Source organism: Festucalex cinctus, chromosome 12 (genome assembly GCF_051991245.1).
Source record: "Festucalex cinctus isolate MCC-2025b chromosome 12, RoL_Fcin_1.0, whole genome shotgun sequence".
Classification (NCBI taxonomy): Eukaryota; Metazoa; Chordata; class Actinopteri; order Syngnathiformes; family Syngnathidae; genus Festucalex; species Festucalex cinctus.
Genome location: NC_135422.1, coordinates 1,590,158 through 1,611,548, shown reverse-complemented (window position 1 = coordinate 1,611,548; position 21,391 = coordinate 1,590,158). Strand labels below are relative to the sequence as shown.

The 21,391-nt window shown below is 40.6% G+C and overlaps 1 protein-coding gene across 2 annotated transcripts in view; it reads left to right on the top strand.

Moving 5' to 3' along the window:
- crybg1a (crystallin beta-gamma domain containing 1a) overlaps positions 1–21,391 on the top strand; it is a 30,492-nt gene that overhangs the window by 8,293 nt on the left and 808 nt on the right. The window contains exons 2-22 of one of the 2 annotated variants that reach the window (XM_077538387.1): positions 4,125–4,266; positions 7,076–8,421; positions 9,473–10,527; positions 10,716–14,284; positions 14,509–14,547; positions 14,658–14,776; positions 15,752–15,929; positions 16,472–16,611; positions 16,905–17,031; positions 17,105–17,140; positions 17,756–17,916; positions 18,024–18,150; positions 18,248–18,393; positions 19,004–19,130; positions 19,207–19,233; positions 19,527–19,639; positions 19,769–19,901; positions 19,978–20,117; positions 20,503–20,626; positions 20,739–20,897; positions 21,163–21,325. In XM_077538387.1, the coding sequence (XP_077394513.1) occupies positions 4,125–4,266; positions 7,076–8,421; positions 9,473–10,527; positions 10,716–14,284; positions 14,509–14,547; positions 14,658–14,776; positions 15,752–15,929; positions 16,472–16,611; positions 16,905–17,031; positions 17,105–17,140; positions 17,756–17,916; positions 18,024–18,150; positions 18,248–18,393; positions 19,004–19,130; positions 19,207–19,233; positions 19,527–19,639; positions 19,769–19,901; positions 19,978–20,117; positions 20,503–20,626; positions 20,739–20,897; positions 21,163–21,325 (8,171 nt within the window). Of the gene's footprint in view, positions 1–4,124; positions 4,267–6,073; positions 6,193–7,075; positions 8,422–9,472; positions 10,528–10,715; positions 14,285–14,508; positions 14,548–14,657; positions 14,777–15,751; positions 15,930–16,471; positions 16,612–16,904; positions 17,032–17,104; positions 17,141–17,755; positions 17,917–18,023; positions 18,151–18,247; positions 18,394–19,003; positions 19,131–19,206; positions 19,234–19,526; positions 19,640–19,768; positions 19,902–19,977; positions 20,118–20,502; positions 20,627–20,738; positions 20,898–21,162; positions 21,326–21,391 lie in introns of those variants that run through there. The other variant, XM_077538388.1, reaches the window with a different exon arrangement.

The window sequence follows — 21,391 nt, the reverse complement described above, 5'->3', positions numbered from 1 at the left end:
GTAATTCAGCAAAACTTTGAAGGTTATTGGTAATGATGCTTTAACGATTGATCAAAGCTTCTAGCCAGCCTCTTTAAAATGTAAGGCAGGCATATAAACAGGTCCTATAACACATGCTCTCCCTGAATATGAAGGTGCGCACTCCATATTCTCACACCAGGAACGATAAAGTTCTCAGACAAACGTACCTCTGGCTATGGGCTTGTAAAAGGAGTGTTTTTTTTTGTTTTTTTTGTTTTGTTTTGTTTTGTTTTGTTTTGGGGGGTTTTAAACATAGCCCAAATGGGATTAGGCCAGAAAATTTTTAGTAGCTGAAGAAAGGTCTTATTGTTGAAGGAATGTCAGAATATTAGATTTCACAACTGAGAAAACTCTTGGAAAGCTTTGCAAAGAGGATACAAGCTCATGAAATATTTTGACTTTACATCTCATAATTCCTGTTATTCCTCGTTTGCGTCTGTCAAAAGGACTTTTATAAAACAATATGTCAGCAAGCGCAATATTTAGTGTGAAGATGAAAATTGATTTATATAGATTATGGTAAATCTAGAGAACCTTGACCAGTGTGTCCAAAACTTAAGCCCTGACCCAAAATGGGTTGCAGGTAAATACTATCCTTAATTTATGTACTTTGTACAATATGTTGATGTACATATGATCTATTTTTGTAACGATAGTGAGGAACCAAATTTCTAATTTGAGTAAATGAAAACAATGAGTAAAACCCTATCTTATACAACACATTAACACAATCTGTTGCAATAATTATTTGCATGACCAGTCAAAAGGAGGACCGAGCCCCCAGCTTTATTCATAATCAAGTATGTTGAACATTCATAGGGGCTGATAAGCCAAAGAATGGCAACTATGAAATGAACATAAGTGGTTATATGGTGTAAGTGGGATTGAAGGGGCTCAAGGAAATGGAACATATGTCTACAATATTAACCAGCATTCTACATAGGGTCACCTGCAAGTGGTATACATACTGTAAATGGTTGGAATGTTAGGTTTGCAGTTGTAAAAAGAATGTCTTGGATTTTTGGTTTCCCCAAACAGTTTCTGCTCTCCTGTTGGTTACTATATTAGTTCCAAGGGAAGGGAAGGGAAGTGCCTGCAGTCTGTGGAGCGTTTCAGACACACCCAACATCTGGCAAACTGTCATTTTCCAAGCACTCCCAAACACAGTCGCTCTTTCTAAACAAACACTGAGGACTCATGTTATCAGACATATTGGTGCCCATTTACCGTCTATTCACAAGCAATTCAGGACCTTACAGGAAGTCATAGAAATTGTTTTGCAATTAGACAGAAAGTTTGCTAATTGTCTGATCTCTCATTTCTGCGTCAACATGCAAATAAGTGCGAAGATTTCAAGCTTTGCATTGCTTGTAGTTTTTTGTTTTAAAAAAAATCATGGCCTCTCGCTACATGGATGAATGGATATTTGTGGCCTTTACTCATTGACCTGACAGATTGTAACGACCCATTGTTGACAGCAGCAATTGCATGTTTCTCTGGAATGTTGTTGTTTTTTGTCTTGATATATTGTTTGTTATAACAATCATATACACCTATGAGAGCTAATATAAGGTTCCGCTGCCTTGCTCAAATGTATGCATCGTATCTTCTCGATTGGCGGTTAGTGTGCTTGTTACACTCAATGAATGTTTGTTTAGATTTGCCTGTTTATAATGGCAAGATGAGGAGCTGTTGACAGCTGTTTAGTGTTGGTTGTGCTACATAGGGCAGTCGCTAAATCAGTCCAGTGAGGATGAGTTTTATGTACAGTTGAAATCCTCAATTATTGCAAGAAATACAATCATGATTGAAAGTACAGTAGTTTAAAAGAAGAATTAGCAGCAATCAAAGACTTACTACCTTTCATTCGTCTTTTGTAGTTGGCCCTTCCGTGCGTGCAATATTTGCAGCATGATGTCATACATACGGTACAGTTACATTACTGGGGGCCTTGAGGAATTGCAGCTTTTCAACACTGACCTGTAGCCCTTCCGTCTCCTCCATTCCTTTTCTTAGTTGCTGCTGTTCAATTTTAGCCATTTGTCCTAAGGAACTCATTAAAGTATTTACCTCTGAATATTTTAGGCATAGTAAAAGGTACCTTTTGTGCATCAGTGCCAGTCCAGTGAACATTACAAGATGAAGTTTTCATGTATTGTATCGTAACAAGAAGACCTTTTGTCTGCTGTGCAATGACAAAGTTCAGACAAGTTGGAGCTGGTTTGTGCTGGTGTTGACAGAAAATTTGATTTCACCCAAATGCGTTTAAACAAGATCAGGGGCTGATTTGAAATCGGGACACACAAACTCTAGTTTTACTTTAAGAATGACCAAATGTTCCATCCCACAAGTCTCGCTAACTCTTTGCAAATATAGACTTGAGTTAATCCATCAGTGTCAAAGGTTAGATAAGCCTTCCCCTCATAGTTTAAAATTGATTCAAAAGACCTCTCGCTAGTCGACCCCACCATGTGATCTTGTTTCTAAAATTTCAAACGTTCAGACTTAGGCTGCAATTTCTTCATGAATAATGAGATATAAAATATCAAGATCAGGCTGCTTCCTCACAGTTCATTGGTTAACCATCAGTGAGGTTAAACCAGGGCCCACACATCTTTTTTTTTTTTTCTCTCTTCAGTAAAAATACGTAATTCAACACCTGTGCTAAATAAATCCGAAACTCGATGTGACACCCAAAAGCAGAGCCGATCATATGTTTCTGCAGCGATCACGTGACACTCCACATGTGAAATCCCACGCTAAGCTATAAATCATTTCACATGCTGAAGATATTTAATACTGTGACACCAGATGCTGAGGCATTAATCAGCTACATGTTTCAGCACGATAAGCCCACGCTGTGGAAGACGCACAATAATGACCATTGACCACATTGGAATCAACATGACTCGACGTGTTTGCAGTTGGACTTTAAGAGACATGAAGAGACTGTAGACTAAATCGATAGAGTACAACAACTTGCCCTAAGTATTTAGAACTGTCTGTGGAATGTTTTGCCGGTCAAGCAGAGAAAACATTTGTGTGGTCAGAGGTCAGACTAAACCCAAGAGAGGGTCTGGCTCACAGATGGTTTAAAAAACATGTTTGATGGGGATGAGTTCTGGGTTCTTGTGCCATCCACTTCATGAAGCCACATGGAGGTGAGGTGAGGTCATTTCACCCAGCAGCTCAAGCCTGGCAAAGAATATAAATATGATATATCTCCTCTTCTGATATGATGTGCAAAACAAAGCAGAAACCTGATAGGCAGTTTTGTTTTGTTTGTTTTTTGTGTATTAACTGCTTGGTGATAAGAACCCGGTCTTCAGGACAATTGTCAGTCCTGGCACACAATCAAATCAATCAAAGGGCAAACTGATCATGGCTCACTGAAAAACAATCTGCCTCTGCCCCCTTGTGGATAAAACACATTATTGCCGACTCCTGTCTTTGCTCTGATAAAGGCTTTTTTTTTCTCCCCCTTTTCACATCTTTCTAAGTCCAAAACATTTCAAGTAGACTTAATCCAAAATTAATGTAGATGTACGGTAATGTTTTTCCACATTAGTATGTTTTATTTACTGATTTTTATTGAGCACAACTCTTTATTAGAGTGCAAATCGGGCAAATCTTTTGTTTGATTGTGCCAGGGGTGTAATATTTAAGTCCATACTTCTCCAGCAGCACATAAACACTCCTCATACCTCACACATGAGCCAGAATCCGCAAAGGCCCTCTAATTGCTGTGCGAACGTGGTACGCTACTTTGAACGCACGTTGCCCGCTAAGTGTCATATTGTGTCTCTGCGTTTAGTTTTCTTCATTTGAACTCACCTCAAAGGCAGAAAACACCACACCAGTGCAGTTAAAGCACTTTCATATCTGTGCACCTTGGAACACTAGCTTTTGTCAAAGAGAACATGAAACATTATTCAGTGGCTGTATAATAGCAGCAAAGCCTGAGTGAAATATTTTGTAAAGAGCCACTGAACAGTGAGAGGGGGGGAAAAAAAGCTAATGACCTCATATCCTCTTGCGCCCCCCCCCAACACACACACACACACTCCCACTCCTCTCTTCTGTTTCCCGCCTCTCTTTACCAGGAGCTACGACCAGATGAGTGTTTCGACAGCGTGCTCGTTCCAGACCGAATCGGACTGGGACATTCATTCTGATGCCAACTCCATGATCTCCTTCAACATGAGTCAACATGGAAGTCCCACTTCACCATCCAAGCACTTCAAGGTCAGTGTTAATACATGGACACAAAATCTGATTGGTGTTTTTGAATTTCAAAAAAAAAAAGTGCACATCCTATTCCTGTCCTGATACCTGATGTTATTTGCATTGCATTGTTTCAACTTTGGTTAAAGACATACTAGGATATATAATTGTCATCCTCTAAATTTTAGGGTAAACATTGTACTTACGTATTTACTAGCTTATTTTTTCTGATATAGCACTCAATAAGATGTACTGCTCTTGTAATTAAAAACACCACCACTGTAGTAAAACCAGATTTTTAAAAAAGTTTGAGATTATAGTTTAGTTGGACTACATTTTACCCTGTTTCTAATGTTTTGGTCAGCCACTTGTAGACATAAGGGAAACTCAGCCCAGTTTAACTCCGCTCATTTACCATGGCCTCAATTAATTACAATCATTGCACCTATAAGACAAAGTGATTAATGAACTATTTTATAATGTAGAATTGATCGCATTACTGCTACATTGGCTAGATTCATGTGCATCTGGCCAAGAAATGTTGCTAGTTTTCCATAACATTTTGCTGAAATTTGCAGTAAATCAAATCTGCACCTGTCTACTGACAAACTAGTGCGTTATTACAGCATACAGTTGGTCTATAATTCAGTTATTTAGGGGTTAATATCTGTCAAACTGGTTGCATTTTTTCACCACATATATTTTTTTTAGTCCTGATTTCTTATCGTCACATTTAAAGTTTAGTCTGAGCTCATTGCTGCCTGCAGGTGTCGCAAGCAAACATGTCAAACAGTATCGAGTGCAAAACAAGATGAGCATTATCCTGTGGGATGTCTTTATCCCTAGGCTATTTTACTATCAGAACCTGACAAACCTGCTTGCCCACCTTTTCCCACCTCTACATTGCTGTTGTTTATGAAGAAGGCTCATTTGCCAATTTTTCAACATTGAATTCCACGCAAGCTTTTTACTTAGTACTTTGAATTGCAGTACTTTCTTATAGAAGATAATGTTGTAGTAGTGTGTGTTTGTGTGATCGTGTATGTGAGTGAGTTTTAGTGTGATCGTGAGTGTGCACGCGTTGTTGATATTTGGCGGACAGATAAGGAAGTGGAGCATAAAGCACATGATATTAAGTTGACCAATTCTTATGAATCATACAAGTGCATGTGATAGTTCGTTTTTTGTGGAGGGACCGAGTAGTTGTTGTTATCAAGACTCAAATACTCACTGAACAGAGGATACAACTTTGAAGTTTCACCATGTAGGATTGAGTGAGTGGCAGAAACCAGTTGGTTGAAGGTACAGTAAGGTATGAAAGTGGGTGGTGTAAATGATACTGTACAGAAAACAAGAAATTGAAGATCTAGCAGAATCTACACCGGTGTCTGTTTTATTCTGTTTAAACATGAACTGGAAATCCCAGCCAAAAGCAGCTGTTTAGCCAAATATTGGTAACATATGACACTGTGAAATATGTTGAATTTTTTTATTTTTTTATTTCCAGAAAGGTAAAAAAAAATAAAAAATGTTTCAATTCACTGTTTAAAGCGCAAGAGCATCTTTAAATGTGGCACTTATATTTCTTATGGAATATAGACTAGATATAATAATGTCCCTTTGGAAGGGTGGGGTTTCGCTCTCTTCCAGGCCCTTTCAAATTTATCGTCCTGTAAATTGCTTGTTTGGCACGTGAGCCGTCATTTTCATCAACACTTCCACAACGTTGCTGCTAATGCAAATGGACGTGCCCTCAAGACAGACACCCTGCCCACAGCGACACAAGCCACCAGTGCTGCTTGTTGTCACTCGCACGGGGCAGGACTAACTAGTACTACAAACTGAGATAGTTCCTATATGACAGCTGCTTTGGGGATTATTCTAAAGGAGATTGCCTATTGCTGTTTCAATTTATTTCACCTAAGAACCATTACAGCTAGCCAAATGGTATGTAACCTCTTCTTTCATTATTGTCCTCATTGGGTTGTGAATAATATGGATCACAGTCACAAGTGTGATTTATAAAGTTTGCATTAGGTTTTAAAATTTTGTCAACTCATTGACGTTTACTTGTGCAGGATACATTTCAGTCACAGCTGTTGCCACTAACAGTACTCTGCACAAAAAAAAATGAAAAGAAGCATAAACGGTATCATTACTCTGATCATGTTTAACTGCGAAAAACAGTCATAAAGATATTCAATTACAACAGAGTTAAAGTACTTTCAGTTTAGTTTCGAGAACTGCACTTTAACATACTGAGGGCTTATAATATTTTGCACCTTATGACTACAGAGAGAAAACATGTATTAAAAATACTCTGTATGAACAATATAAATATTGATAATCGTTTCTAATGTGAGGGTGCCTCATATATCCCTTTTGTATTGATTTGGATCTCATTAGATTGGGATTGTTTCCTTATGTTGGTCAGATGATAACCTTTGAGCTTTGCATCCAGTTTTACATTTATGTCCACTGAGTTAATTATTCATCTCAGCTTGGTTATTGTATTTGGATGATGAGGTGTTTATTTGGGAGAAAATGAATTTTTTCGTCTTTGCAGTATAATTAGTAATTACAAGTTGTTTACTGATTTTTTATTTTTATTTTTTTTTAATACTACTTGAACTTTAAAATTAAAATGCAGTTATGTAAAATATCAAGGTATTTTTCAAATTAGCAGGTGAACCTGTAATTCTGAATCATTTACATCTTGAATGTTTGCTTTTGGCTAAGTGACAGGAATCTAAGAAACAACATGGGTGTGTTGCTTCTGTTATTACTTGAACGTTTATCTCGTTTCTGAATCTTGTCTGCCCTTTGTCAGAATTCAGAGGAGAAAAGAGGTGTGTTGGATCGTCTCAGTCACTTCTTCAGCCACAAGAAGAGGAGGAGCCGAGGCAGCCGTACTTCAGACACTTCAGTCATTTCAAATTGTCCAAGTTCCCCAGCATCACCTTTGTCTCCCCATTCATCCCTGCTTAACCAGGAAGATGGCTTAAAGACTCCTACTCCCTCCCGAGAACATGACAAGCCGGCCGAGAGCGAAGCCCGAGCAGGAATTGATAATGGAGCCACCCTCAGCCAAAGCTCCAGCCCCAGTTCCTCGAGCGTGCTCTCTTTTTTGACTGAGGCGGATATTCCATTTGCAGACTCCAACAGCAGCGGCTGTAGCAGTGTGAGGGAGGTTCCTGTGCACAGGGTGAGCAGCGCCGGTAGTCAAAGGAATTCAGGGAATGTCACCCCCACTGCTCTGGACTTTGCAAGCACCATTTTGCCATGTTCTGATTCCAATTCAGAGCTAGGATTTACCGAGTCGGTGGTGGAGGAAGTGAGCAAAAGGCTGCATATGAATTTGGAGGACATCACGGTGATGATGGCAGAAAACTCGACCGCAGGTGGTATTGATAACTCATCCAAGCGGTCGACAGTTGAAATCCCCTATGCTGCGCCTCCAAAGTCAACGAACTTAACTTCTATAAGCTTAGCGACAACAAAAACATCAGTTAAAGTTGGAGGAAATGTCCACAGCACGACCATAAAGGGAATAACATTGGGCTCTCCTTTAGCTGCAACTAACCTCATCTCGACTCAGGAAGGTCCTCCAAATGTTGGCAGGGAAAATTCAGCACAAAGCCATTCACCGGAAAGAGACAAAGTACCACCTGGTGAATCTCCTACTTATCTCTTCAAAGCCATATTAGTAAACACTCACCTGGGAGAGGAGGAGAGAATTGGGAGGGAGGGTGTGAGAGAGGATAGGATGACGGAAGAGGGGGCGTGTTTTATACCACTTTCGCCTCCTGTGCTAGCCATACCTGCCACAGTATTTCCTGAGGATGAGACGATTACTGAGGGGAGCGCAGACACCACGAGCAGCTTGCCAGACTTGTCGTCCTCTGCGCCAACTACCGGGGATTTGCAAATTACTTTACGGCGGTCGGAGGAGCCTGACGCTGGCACGGACTCAGAGAAACACCCCCTCAAGGAGAAACAAGGGTCAAAAGAAACTTGTGTTACACGCAAGACTGTGAATCTGCCTTCAAAGCCCAAGGATGTGGCCCATGAAGTGCACGGTAGCCCACAGCTAAGTTTGGAAAGGAACAAGCAAGTGGGAGAGGAAGGCACCGCAGATTCTGGTTCAAATACTTCTGAGCAGACAAAGAAGAACCTGTGAGTATCTACATTTTTATGGTTTGTGTTTGAAAATACTCTTTAGAATGGAGAAAAGGAAAGCAGGTGAGTTTATAGCCTTTGTGCAACCTGATCTTAGGATTCCCATGTGCTATTGTACCAGAGGAGGACAATACACAGTGACTGAGGCGCTAAAATATTTATATTGTGGGCGTCTAAATGATACAGTGAGATGACATTTTAAAAACAGTTAAAGCTTAAAATGTCTCATACACTTATCTTCCCATAATCATGCTCAGCAACTTGTGTAAATTGTCACCATTCCTTCATATCATATAATCATATCATTCTGCATTGCTAAATGTAATGTAAGTCTTATGTGCAGATATATGCACCTGAGTTAATAAATGAACTGGTGGAAAATTAGCATTGGTGTATTTATGAGTCTTGTGAACGTCGCATGACCAAACTCAGAAAACAGGTGCGCCGTGATTGGTCATTACCTGAGCCCTGAGCAACTGTGATGTTGTTTTCAGTTGACAGCAAGTGGCAAAATGGCCGCCCACTGAGATGATTTAATTAAAAATAATAATAATTACTGGTTAATTTATATTCCACCAGCACAATATTAATCAGAATATCATGTTTAGACTATTGGTGCTGCATAGAACATATTGTAAAGAAAAATTGTGGGATGACTTCCCCTTTAACAGTTTTGTGGACTAGTATGGCACTTTCACCAGGAAAACAAAGACTTCCTAAATCGTGTTAACCTTCTAAAGTTATTTTTCATTGATGAAGATCAGCAGAGAGATCATTTATCTAAGCTGTTTGAGATTTATATCAGTGATATAAATGAATTTTTACAAAAAACTCGGGAAAACAAAATTGTACGTTTGCAACAACAAATCAAATCATTAACAGTCGTGACAGTCACTAATTTGGGGCTTAACAGGTGGCAGCGTTGTCATTCATCGTTTAAAATCCTGTTTGTTTGTTTGTTTGTTTGTTTTTAACAAAAAAAGAAGATGAATTTGTCTTTGTCCTTATGTAGCCATCTACTGATTTATTCTTTTGTCTTTCTTTCCAGATTGCTACAGCTTCAAAATCAAAACTCTGATGAAAACAGACACGCAGACACGGCCCCAGTCACGCCATATGATGAAACTGAAGACGGGAACGCCTCTGAACTTTTAATTCAACAAAATACTCTCTCTCAGACATCTGAAATTGAGGATTCCCCTGCAAGCCCCGATATGCACAGATCCAAACTACATACTGGGGCATCTGGAATAAGAGGCAATGGGACTAACCAGGCAACGGCCTCTAAAACAGGAGTTAAAGTAGCAACGGAAAACCGGCGTACCATTGGGAGCATAGCAAGACCCTCGGCAACAGCAGCAGGAGGCAAGGCCAAAAATGTGGCAACAAAAGCAAAGTGCTCCACGGAGGACATTAAGGTTACAACATCCAGTGATCTACCGCCACTAAAACAACAAAGCAATGAGAAAACTGCGTCTCCGATAACACCACTAATAGACAAATCCACCAGTAGTCTCACAAAGTCTAAAATCCCCAAAAGACAAATATCAGATGGTGATATAAAATCACTGGTGTCGACAGATAAAACAACAGAAGCTAATGGCTCTTCAGCCATTCCCAAACTACAGAAAAGCCCAAGACTAGCTAATGAATCTTTGAAATCTTCAGCATCAACAACCAAATGTGTCAGGAAACCAAGTTGTGAGGAGGAAAAAGGAGTAAAGACTCGCTCAGCAGACATTTCTCCTACTAAAGCATTATCTCGGCCATTGCTTGTGAAAGAAAAACCAAAGGACATTGATGATGCTATTGAGCATATTGGCTTAGTAAATGGAGTGGAAGAGGAACTTAAAAAAGGACAGTCCCATCAGGATAAGCATGTTCCCGTAATATCAAAAAGCCGGCTGCCTGTTTCATCTCCAACTAAAAAATCAAACATTGACATACCTAAAACAAGTGAAACTAACTACAGAAAAGTTGCCTCTCCTCAAGTAGACTCAGACAGACACAAACAAGTCCAGAAGTGCCCAGACCAGCAAGGAGCAGCACATGTGGAAAGAGCTCCCTGCGAGAGCCCTCCTCCCCCTGGAAGTCCCAAAAAAGGTAATAAAAACGTAGTTTCCTGTTCCCTACAAATTGGCTTTTTTTATTTATTTATTTTTTTTTTTAATAAAAAATGGATTTTAATTTGATTCACTTTGGGTTAATTGTTAGACTACACCTTTAAGAAAAAGGTTGGAACATGTCGTGTGATTTCATGATTTCTATGTGTATTTGTTTGTGCCCAACAGGAAACATCCTATCATTAAAGCCTCTAAGTCACATCTTTAAAACCAGACAACGCCATGAAGAGACTGACTCTCCAGTTGTCACCAGCCAAGATAAGGAAGAAAGCAAACAAAACCTGAAGACGACGCCATTAAAGACGTCTGTCCCGCCATCTCCAAGTAAGCTCCCGACAAGAAGCCCGAGGAGCTTCGCCAATTTTAAATCTAGGAAAAATCAACATACTTCAAGCGATGATTCGTCAAACATACCAAGACTTAAAGATGACAGTATGCAGCCAAAGAGTAATACAGAAACTGCTGTCGAACCCGCAGATGCGGTTGAGGAAGATCATTTTAAAGACTGCACGACAGTGGGTACACTTCAGGTTAAATCTCACAAGGAACAACAACACAGTGTGACACTCTCAAATCATTCTTGTGCAAGTGAAACCAAAGAGAAAGCGAGTGAGCCACACGGGTTTGAAGAGGCCCTCAATAGTCCTAAAGAAAACATTTCAAAGTCTCAAATAATTAAAGAAAACGACACAGTGATTACTGTAATACTTGAGAACAAGGTTAAACCAGTAAAAGATGCAATAACTGAGGTAGCACTGGCCAAGGAGGCAGCCAGTTGTGAGACTAATAGGCATGTAGAAGAGCATGAATGCATGCAACCAATACTTGAGCCTTCACCAAAAAATGCATCTAATCTGAAAGGGGACAGCACTGCACTGGAACTGCAAACAGAAATTGTAAAGGACAAGGTATCCTCAGTCACAGTCCAGCTCACAAATACCACAAAACTGGGAAAAGCCATTTCTGAAGAGGATTCCGTAGTGGTGGCTCAGGATGTTCATGATAATGTAATGGATAGTTCTGTGAGCACCACCATTATTCAATGTGACGACCTTTCACCCTCTCACCAGGACGGCGCTTCCATTGAAGCAGCTGAAGAAAATGCAAACGTGCCTTCAGTTGAATCTGTTTCAACAGACCATGATTCGGAGCTAAAAAGGGTTGATTCAGCAACACCTTCAATTTCTTTAAACACTAATGATAAAATGAAGGATTCTGAAATGATCGAGGAAGAAATTTCAAATACAATTCCTGAAAATACGTTTTCAGCTGCACTGGCCATAGATTCAATAAAAAGTGCTCCAGGGGAGGGGAAAACTAAAGAGGAGGTTGGCAGGAAACCAACGGAGTCAATGGACGCAGAGAATGAAGCTGTTTATGAAGCACCCAAGAATGTTGAAAGTCAGCTGGACAAAGAGCCTCTTTCACAAGTACAAGAGTCTAAAAAGGAGGAAACAGAATCAAAGTCGAGTGAAAAGCTGAATGACACAGCAGTGATGGGCAACAACTGCGTCGGGGAGCTCAAGGCATTAAGCGCAGAGGAAGACATCACCAAACCAAATGAATCGACCCGGCTAACATCAGAAAATGGTTATTCACTGCTGGCTGCAAAAGGGAAAACGCAAAGAGTGAACACGCACATAGAAAAGAACAAAGGTGAAGCACAGAAAGCAGAAAAAATAACTGCAGTCTGTGAAAGTGCAACCAAAGTGTTGGATTCCCAAGAAGCTATGAAGGATTCTTTGAAAAAACATACGACAAGTGCAGCTACGGAATCTCAGCAACCTCTAACTCAGGATGGTGTAACCAGGAACAGCAATGAAATTCAGGACGAACAGGGTTGTCAATTGACAGGGAATCAAAGTGAAATAAAGACGGCAGAATTTACTAAAGAAGATAGTGAAACAAATGCTTCACCAATAAGTTTTGACAATGAAAGGTCACGCAAGAGTTCCAACTCTAAAGTTATTATCCAAGAAAATCAGACGTCTGTTGGAGAACAACTTAAGGATGTTGACGAACATGGTGAAACTGCTGATCCAGCAAAGGCATTAAATGCAGAAATGTCACTGGAAAGCCAACTTTTTGACAAGTCAGCGACTCAGAGTTCTCAGAAAGAAACAAATGATTCTCCAATCAAACGTTTGGAAGAAGAAGCATTAGCTGCCACAAACGATAAAGAAGTTGAGCATGTAATTGACGGTGGTGAATCTAATGTTCATTTCCAAAAGCAAGAGTGTTCTGTAAACATCAGATCTGATCACGAGGAGATTAATAAACAGGATGAAAACACTCCTCAGGACACAGATTGCAAAGTGTTAATAGTTAACCAAGGAAATGAAGCAAAAATATTAACGGCAGAACCTATCGAGAACACGGTGGAAGATTCTGAAATGCCTTCCAACTTGTCCACAAGCAAAAGCACCGGTAAGATTGATATAAACGAAAATGCAAATTTGAAAGAAGTTGTGAAAAGAGTACCTAAACAAAAAGATGATCAAATGATGGCTGCGACGCAAAAGTTAAAGCCCGGTCAGATGAAGGACCGAGAACAAAAAGGCATGGCCACTGGAGGTTTATCTGATCAGAACTCCGAAGAAACCAAAGAAAAGAAAAAGACAACACATCAACTGCAAACCAATAAAGAAGCCAAAAACTTGACTACTTCCCAACAGCCAATAAAACCACCACTTAAAGTCTCCCCTCTTCCCACTAAAGTGAAATCTGCAGTTCTTCAGCTGAAGAATGAGTCGCCATCGAGCTGGTTAGACGTGGAACATCATCCCAAAACGAAAAAGGACAACAGAAGGAAGCCAGACTCCTCGGCCAGCGAAGACGAATCACTTGAACCCGACGAGTTTGAGGATTTCATCAGGAGCATTAAAGCAGGCGGCATTCCCTTCTCGGTGCCTCCTAAGAAGTACCCACGCAAGAAGTCCCCATCTCCCCCTTTTGTTATGCCGGCCATCAGGGAGCAACATTTTGAGAAAACGTTTGATCCCGAGGAATTTCAGTTTGGCTTGAGAAAGAAAGGCAAAGGTTTTAAGGACATATCTCCAGCAATGATGTTAAAAGAAAAAGCGGCTAACCGGCGAGGACGGACCATGGAAAAACCCGTCGATTCCACGTCCACATGTGAAGACCAATGGGAATTAGTTGATGAGGAAAAAGGAAAACCTGAAGTCAAAGAGGGGCCAAACAACGAGCAGAACAATGCAGAGGGGCCTGGTAAGCAATCATCCCGATTAGAAAGGATATCCATCCTCTCGAGCTTGCTGAGTTCCCCTCGGTCCAGTAAGAAGAGCAAAGAGGAAGCAGCCGCTGAGCAAAACAACACTTCATCCAAACAGCAGAAAAATTTGCCCTCACTTGGAAAGCAGGAAACGGATGATGCAACCTTTCCTGAACATGAACCAGATATGAAGGGTGTGACAAGGAGCGGTACGGACTGTACTGTGGGTGGTTGTAAAGATGCCGCCGGTGAATCAACAATTAGCCCCTCCCCTGCTTCTCTGCCGTTGGTTTCACAAATCAAACCGCCTGAAATATCAGAGGAAAACCTTGAGGAGAGAGAAAAGTCTGAGACTGACCAGGACTCCGCAAAGGCTCCTAAAACCAAGCAGAATCCGGACGGACCTTGTACTATGGACGAGGCTTTCACGCCTAAAGTCAATAATGCTGAGCTACCTCCACCCACCAAAGTCATCCCAAAGAATCCTCCAAAGAAAGACTTTAAGGTAGGCGTTTGATTATTTCAATGAGGTTCTTGACTCAAATTGCTTCAGTATGGAACAAACAAGAGGGAAAGCTGCATTCAAGAGTTTCATATTGCAGTACAGTGGACCTAATTCACTTTTTTTGTTGTTGTTTTGTTGGAGAAGGGTACATAACAACAAATGTGTTTACATGTATATCATATGTTTGATTTGATGTGAAATGAGCTATTTGACGTTTCTTGCAGACGCCTGCTGTTAAAGGGTTCCACAAAAGACCCGGAAAGGTACAAGTGAATGTTTACTTGAATACAATTTTTACACATGTATTTTTACATCAAGTTAAAGCAGTGTTGCCACATCAGATTGTAACATCACTTTTTGTGTCCCGGTCAAGCTTTTCATACACGAACATGACAACTTTGATGGCGAAGTCTATGAAGTCTGCTGTGACGTCAAGGATGCCACACAAATGAAACTCTCTCCTGTCATCTTGGTGCGAGTCATCAGAGGATGGTAAGCAGACTTTACTGGTCTTAACTTGTGGATTTATTAAGCCAGTTGTGTTCATTGTGTGTTACTTTTACTTTGGTGTTTTATGGTGAGTTTAACCTAAATTCCAATTATGACATTGTGTAAAACAGAATACATTTATTGATAAATTCTTGTCATACTTGTATTATATTCAATACACGGCAGACAAGATATTTAGAAATGATCAAACTGATCAACTTTTTTTTTTTTTTCTCCTGCAAATGATCATAAAGTGTTCATGAGCCTACATGGCAACATCCTTTACAATGATGCTGCTTTTTAATGTAGTGCGGCCTGTGGGGTCGGAGGTCACGGGTTGATTTTTGGGTTTGGCGCTAACGTGCAGAGATTTTTCCAGATTCTATGAAACTTTTAATCATGATATGAACCATAGATGATGAAATTGGTAAAATATTTGTAATTGTACGTTGAGAAATGTCGTTAAACAAAACTTGGACTGTTTGTTTGAACAAAGTGTTGAACTTTGACCCCATTTTTGCTTGTGAACAACGGAGCTTTTCAGGGATGCTGTTTTTATACCTGTTTCCATTTAACTTGTAGAATGTTAACTGGCAGGTGTTTATTTATTTTTTTTTAGCATTCTCAACTTTTCCAATATTTTGTTGCCTTTGTCCCAGTATTTGTGGAATGTGTTGCAGTCATCAAACTAAAAATTACAGAATATTTACCCATTTAAAAAAAAAAGTTATTGTTCATCAACATTCAATATCTTGTCTTTGTGTTGTATTCAAATGAAAATATTGCAGGTTGAAAAGGATATGCAAATCATTGTAAACTATTTTTATTGGATTTTATTTATTTCATTTTATTTGTATTTATTTAATTTATTTTTATTTTATTTTATTTTATTTTATTAATATCTACATCATTGGAATTTGTCTTTATGTACTATTATGAAATGTCTAATCTAATAATCTAATGTTATTTTCTATTTAGTTGGCTCCTATATGAACACAAGGATTTCCAGGGTCGAGTGATTGCCCTCGAGGAAGGTCATACAGATCATATCGTGAACATGTGGGCTGACGAGGGCGCCCCAACAACTCTGGACGAGAGGGGCCAGCCTATAACAATGACACCCATGACAATTGGCTCCATTCGACTGGCAGTAAACGTAAGTTTCTAGATCTCTCACTTCGCTTTTATTTTATTTCCCAACTCACTGGCCACAATTATGCTAGTGAGATCCAATGCAATAACTTTACTACACCAACAATTCTGATTATTCCACATATTGTTATAGCTGTCATAAGCAGTATTATGCTGCCCAATATTTAAACACCTTGAGAGGTGTTTTCAATGTTTTGCTCTTCTCATGAAGCTAAATGAGCTAAATAAAATACAATAAGTACCACTCAGCATGATGCAGTGCTTCTCTACCTATCACTGCAAAATACATTATCATTTCTCTTACGAAGATTTCATGGCAATTACTGGATTGCATCCTTATAACAATAGAAATGCCATTTAAAAAAATATTGAATAAAAAATACTTAACTTTAAATGCGAGTGTTCCAAATGTAAACTGCAACCACAGTGCGTCCTACTGGACATCTTTTACAACAACAACAACAAAAAACAGAGCATTTCTATTGAATAACTGGAATTTTGTCGTTATTAATCAAAAAATATTTCTGATTATTGTGTCGGTTGCAGGACTATAGTCAACCCAGAATTGACCTGTTTACAGAAGTTAATGGTTTGGGAAGGGTGTCGTCTTACTGTGATGACGCAGTTGAAATTGGCTCCTTTGGGGTTCCCCAAGCCACCGGTTCCATCAAGGTCCATTCTGGAGTGTAAGTTGATGCAACTCGTGTGATAAAATGGCAACTGTTCACTATAGTTGATGATCTCATGTGCATTATTTACCCCCGTTTTCCAGTTTGTGCTTGTATTTTTTTTTTTTTTTTCCCATTTACAGTTAGTACCTTGAAAGCACTGAACGTGGTCTAAGTGCAACATCTGTTATTAAGTCTAACGACCAGTTTTAGCATGGGATCATTATTATGAAAAGACAGTAATTATAATTAACAGGTGCTTGTTACAAGCTGATAATCTTTGTTAAACAACTTTCTCTCCATGTGTTTAGCTGGCTTGTGTACAGCGATCCTGGCTTTGGGGGTTTTGTGGGAGTGTTGGAAGTAGGCGAGTTTCCTTGTTCAGAGAGTTGGGGATTCCCTCAGCCCTTTGTTGGCTCTCTCAGGCCCCTTCGGATTGTAAGTAGCGAGTATTCTGTGCACGGCATCACCATCATCATCATCATTCTGATGGTCTGTCTGTCTTTAACAGGGAGCAATAAAAGTAGAACATCCTCAAGACGTCAAGGTTTGTATTCTAGTCCATCTATAATCTTCCACAGATATCACTTTTTACAGCGGTGATGACAGAAAATATCAACACTGAACAAGATGTGACGGTTATTAGTCGTGGGCGAAGTCTTGAATTTTACAATCTGACAGCCGCTATAATGAAACTCGGCTACTACTACTCCTGCTCCTTACTTACATACTTACTGCTCCTTCTGCCGCCTTAATTGCTGCACTCGAAAAAGGGTTAAAGTTTACAAATCTCATCATAATCTGTGACTCATTACCTTTTGGAAATTGGCTGCTTGTCCATGCAAGTTGAAGAATGCACGACTGATGATTGAAACATTGAATGAATGGGTATAAATGTGAAATGAGGAGTGACTTTTACCACAATATAAATGTTCCTGATTGTGAAATTCGTGATACAAATTGTATTTTCAGTTACAATTAAGTGTCCACCGTCGTTCCAGAAAAAAGGGCCAAATAATGGTCATTAGGTGGCAAAGGTGCTGTCGGTGTTGGAAATTCCGTACAATTGCACTCCAACAATACTCATTCAAGGTCCAGGAAAAAAAATCCACAGGACTAGTAGTTGTCTGTTAATCGTTTCCTTCCTTTTTGGCTTCTTCAGGCACTAGTGTTCGAGAAGGCCAATTTTGAGGGCGAGTGTTTAGAGGTGGATGGTGACTTGTACAACTTGAGTGAGGAAAAGGGAGGAGCGCAACTAGGAAGCTCTGGTGGAACTAAGAATACAATCTCGACAGTGGGCTCCCTCAAGATACTTGGTGGTCTGTGAGTATTTGACTTCATATGATGCAAGTGGGTAGGACATGTTTACATTCCTGATGAATGTGGCTTTGAAATGTCTAAATTACCTTCTTTGTGTTTTTGTCTGGTAGCTGGGTTGGTTTTCAAGAGGAAGACTTTGAGGGTCAGCAATACATCCTGGAGGAAGGGGAGTATTCTCATTGCAGTGACTGGGGGGGAGCTGAGGATGGTCTATGCTCTCTTCGGCCCATTAGAGCGGTTAGCTTTATTTTAGCACCTTTTAGCTAATGTATATTTTACAAGAGAGTATGAATGGATCATGAGACAAATTCTTATCAGGTGTTATCTCCCCTAGGATTTCTTGTCCCCGCACATTAAGTTGTTCAGTGAGCCCAACTTGGATGAGCGGGGGCTCAGTGTGGATCTAATGGGCCCCGTTGTCAACATGGAGGACGTCGGCCATGGCATCAAAACCCAATCCATCAACGTCCTCAGTGGGGTGTAAGTCAAATGCTCCCTATTTTTTTTAGGAAGATAAAACACGCTGTCAGATATGCATTGTAAACAAAAATGTTTCAGGTTCCCCCCCTTCCTCCCATTGTTCTGACTAAAGGTCCATTTCGACTGGTGAAGTACTTAAGAGGTGAAGTAAAAAACGAAGCCCAGTCCAGGGAGGCGTAACGAAAAATGCTCTTATTGTGTCCTTTCATGCTGACACTTGCAGTTTTAGGCGTGCGCTATTCTTCTTCCAAACATGACTAAGAGTTCTGTCACTTTTCAAACACTTGACACACCTTGATGGTGTGTACAAACAACCCCCGAGGATACAGTTCAGAAGAAGCTTAATGCTACTGATCTCTCCATGTTGTCGATTTGAATAGTTTTCAATTCCTGTGGTTAGGTATTTGTATTGATGGTATTGTGAAAGAGTATTCACAATATTGCTTCTAAGGAGTTTTAATTCTGAGTAGTTGTATGTGGTCGCCATGTAACAAATCTTGATTTGACTTTTTGAACTATATGTCAGCGCCGTTTTAGTGGGGTCAACATACTGAATATTTTCTTGTAACATTGCTTTCATGCCATTGCGTTTTTCTTCTCTTGGTGACAGCTGGGTGGCATTTGAGAATCCCGCATTCAGCGGCGAGCTCTACATCCTGGAGAGAGGCTTGTATTCGTGTCCTGAAGACTGGGGTGCCCACAATTTCAACATATCATCCATCCAACCAGTCTTCAATGTAAAAAAATAAATAAATCATGTCACTTTGGTTGTTTGGAACCCTCATTTATATACCCTCATTTCTTGTTTTACAGGAAACGTTGTTGGAGTCTCAGTTCAGGGTATGCCGTGTAACCATTTCTCCTCCCGGGCAAAACTATTGTACAAAATGTTCTGTGGGAATTTGTGTCCATTCATCCAGCAGAATGCTTGTGATGTCAGAGGTCGCAGATGTTGGTCAAGAGGGCACGGCTTACATGCTCGATTTCCTTGTGTATTTGGGTCACAGTCATGCTAGAACAGATTCCATAAAGTAGAAAACAAATGATCCAAAATGTCACGCTGAGATGAAGAAATGAGATGCGTGCAATACTTTGTCCCGAGCCCATAAAAGTGTGCTTGCATTGCTGTGCAGGTGAAGCTGTTCTCTGAGCCCAACTTTAAGGGTGATGTGCTGGTTCTGGAGGACAGTGCAGAAACTTTGCATGAGGACTTTGTGCTCAGGTCCTGTAAGGTGCTGTCCGGCAGGTACAGGATGGACTCATATTAATACCACTGCAAAATGATGTTTATACATTTGCAAGGCTATGGAGGTACTTTTAATTGACAACCGACGTCATTCATAGTAATGTGAACATGTCTTCATCTATGCATCAGCTGGATCGCATATGAAGGTGGCAACTTCGCTGACAACATGTATTTACTGGAGGAAGGAGAATACCCCGACACGGAGTTCATGGGCTTCCTGTCCTCAGATGTGAGGATCCGTTCCATGCAAACTGTTGGCCATGTAAGTGCTTTGTGTGCGCGTTGATTTAGCGTCATATTGCACGCGAGCACTAAAGCTTTCGGCTTTCTTGTTGTAGGAGTTGTCTCTCCCCTCCCTCTTGCTATTCAGCAAGATGGGTTGCACAGGTCGCAGGGCGGTGCTGACCCGTGGGACTGTGAACCTGCACCAGGCAGGCTTTTCTGCTCACATACGCTCTCTGGTGGTGGAAGGAGGAAAGTACGTATTACGAAGATTGGTTTGAATTGCAGGCTTTTGTGTGCAGTTTCCTGTCAGCAGTTTAAATACAATAAGCCGTTTTGTTTTTTTGTTTCTGGTGGCTAGCCAGTGGCAGCATAAATAACAATTCATTTATGTCTTCTGATCTTTCTAATCCTCTAAACATTGTAACAGATCTGTAAGAAATTCCTTTGCATGGTGTTAGCTGAAGTTTAACATCCAATTAAGAGCAGTATTGTTCTAAAGATGTGAGGAACTCCTAACGGGGGGGGGGCGGCGGGGGGGTGGGGGTAGCTCGTCTGTATCAAGATTTTACTTATTTATTTTTTTCCACTTGACGCTCATTTTTCTCACATTGACTTCTATTGGAACCGGTGGCTTCTAGGTGGGTGTTTTATGAAGGCAGCAACTACCGCGGTCGGCAGGTTCTGCTCCAGCCGGGTCAAGTGGTCGACTGGTGCAAGTTCAGTGGATGGAAGGGAATCGGATCGCTGCGGCCGTTGCTGCAGGTATTGAGCGACCAATGCAAATTCACATCATCTGTCTTGCTCATACTGACACTATACAATGATTTTATTTTAGTGAACTACCCTTAGTGTTGTTGATGCGTTTGACCAACAGAAACAGATTGGTATCCGTTTACGGAACCAGGAGACGGGATGTCTGATGTCATTGATTGGGGCGCTGGAAGACATCCAGCTGATGAGGGTGCACACGGTGGAAGACACGGGCGGCATAGAGCAACTCTGGCTATACAGAGACGGTCAGCTTACATGCAAGGTAAGCAGGAAGTGTATAATTTCAGTATTTTCCGATAATATGTATGACGTATACGTACTGATATATTTGTCTTTCTGCATCTTGCCGGATGTCTTTGAACTTTGTACATTTTGAGCAGAATGCTGTGCTTGTACAACATAAATTAGCCACAAATGTTGAATTTTCACTCCACAATATTTACTGGTGTTGACGAGCGAGCTGAGGGAGGGAAAAAAACACACACAAAAAATGACCTTGCGTGCACTTTGGTCCCGTTTGCTTCCAGCTGGCCGAAGACTGTCGCCTGGAGACGGCAGGTAACATGATGATGGAAGGCAGTCGGCTTTGCGTGTCTCTGGAAGTCGGAAAAGACAACCAGCTGTGGGACATCACCTCAGACGGTCTGGTGCGCTGCCATTTCCAACCTGGCCTGGTCCTGGAGGTCAAAGGTCAGATTCTCCGGTCTCCATTTTATCGTATTAAACTACAGTGAACGTATAAGTGGAATTAATAGG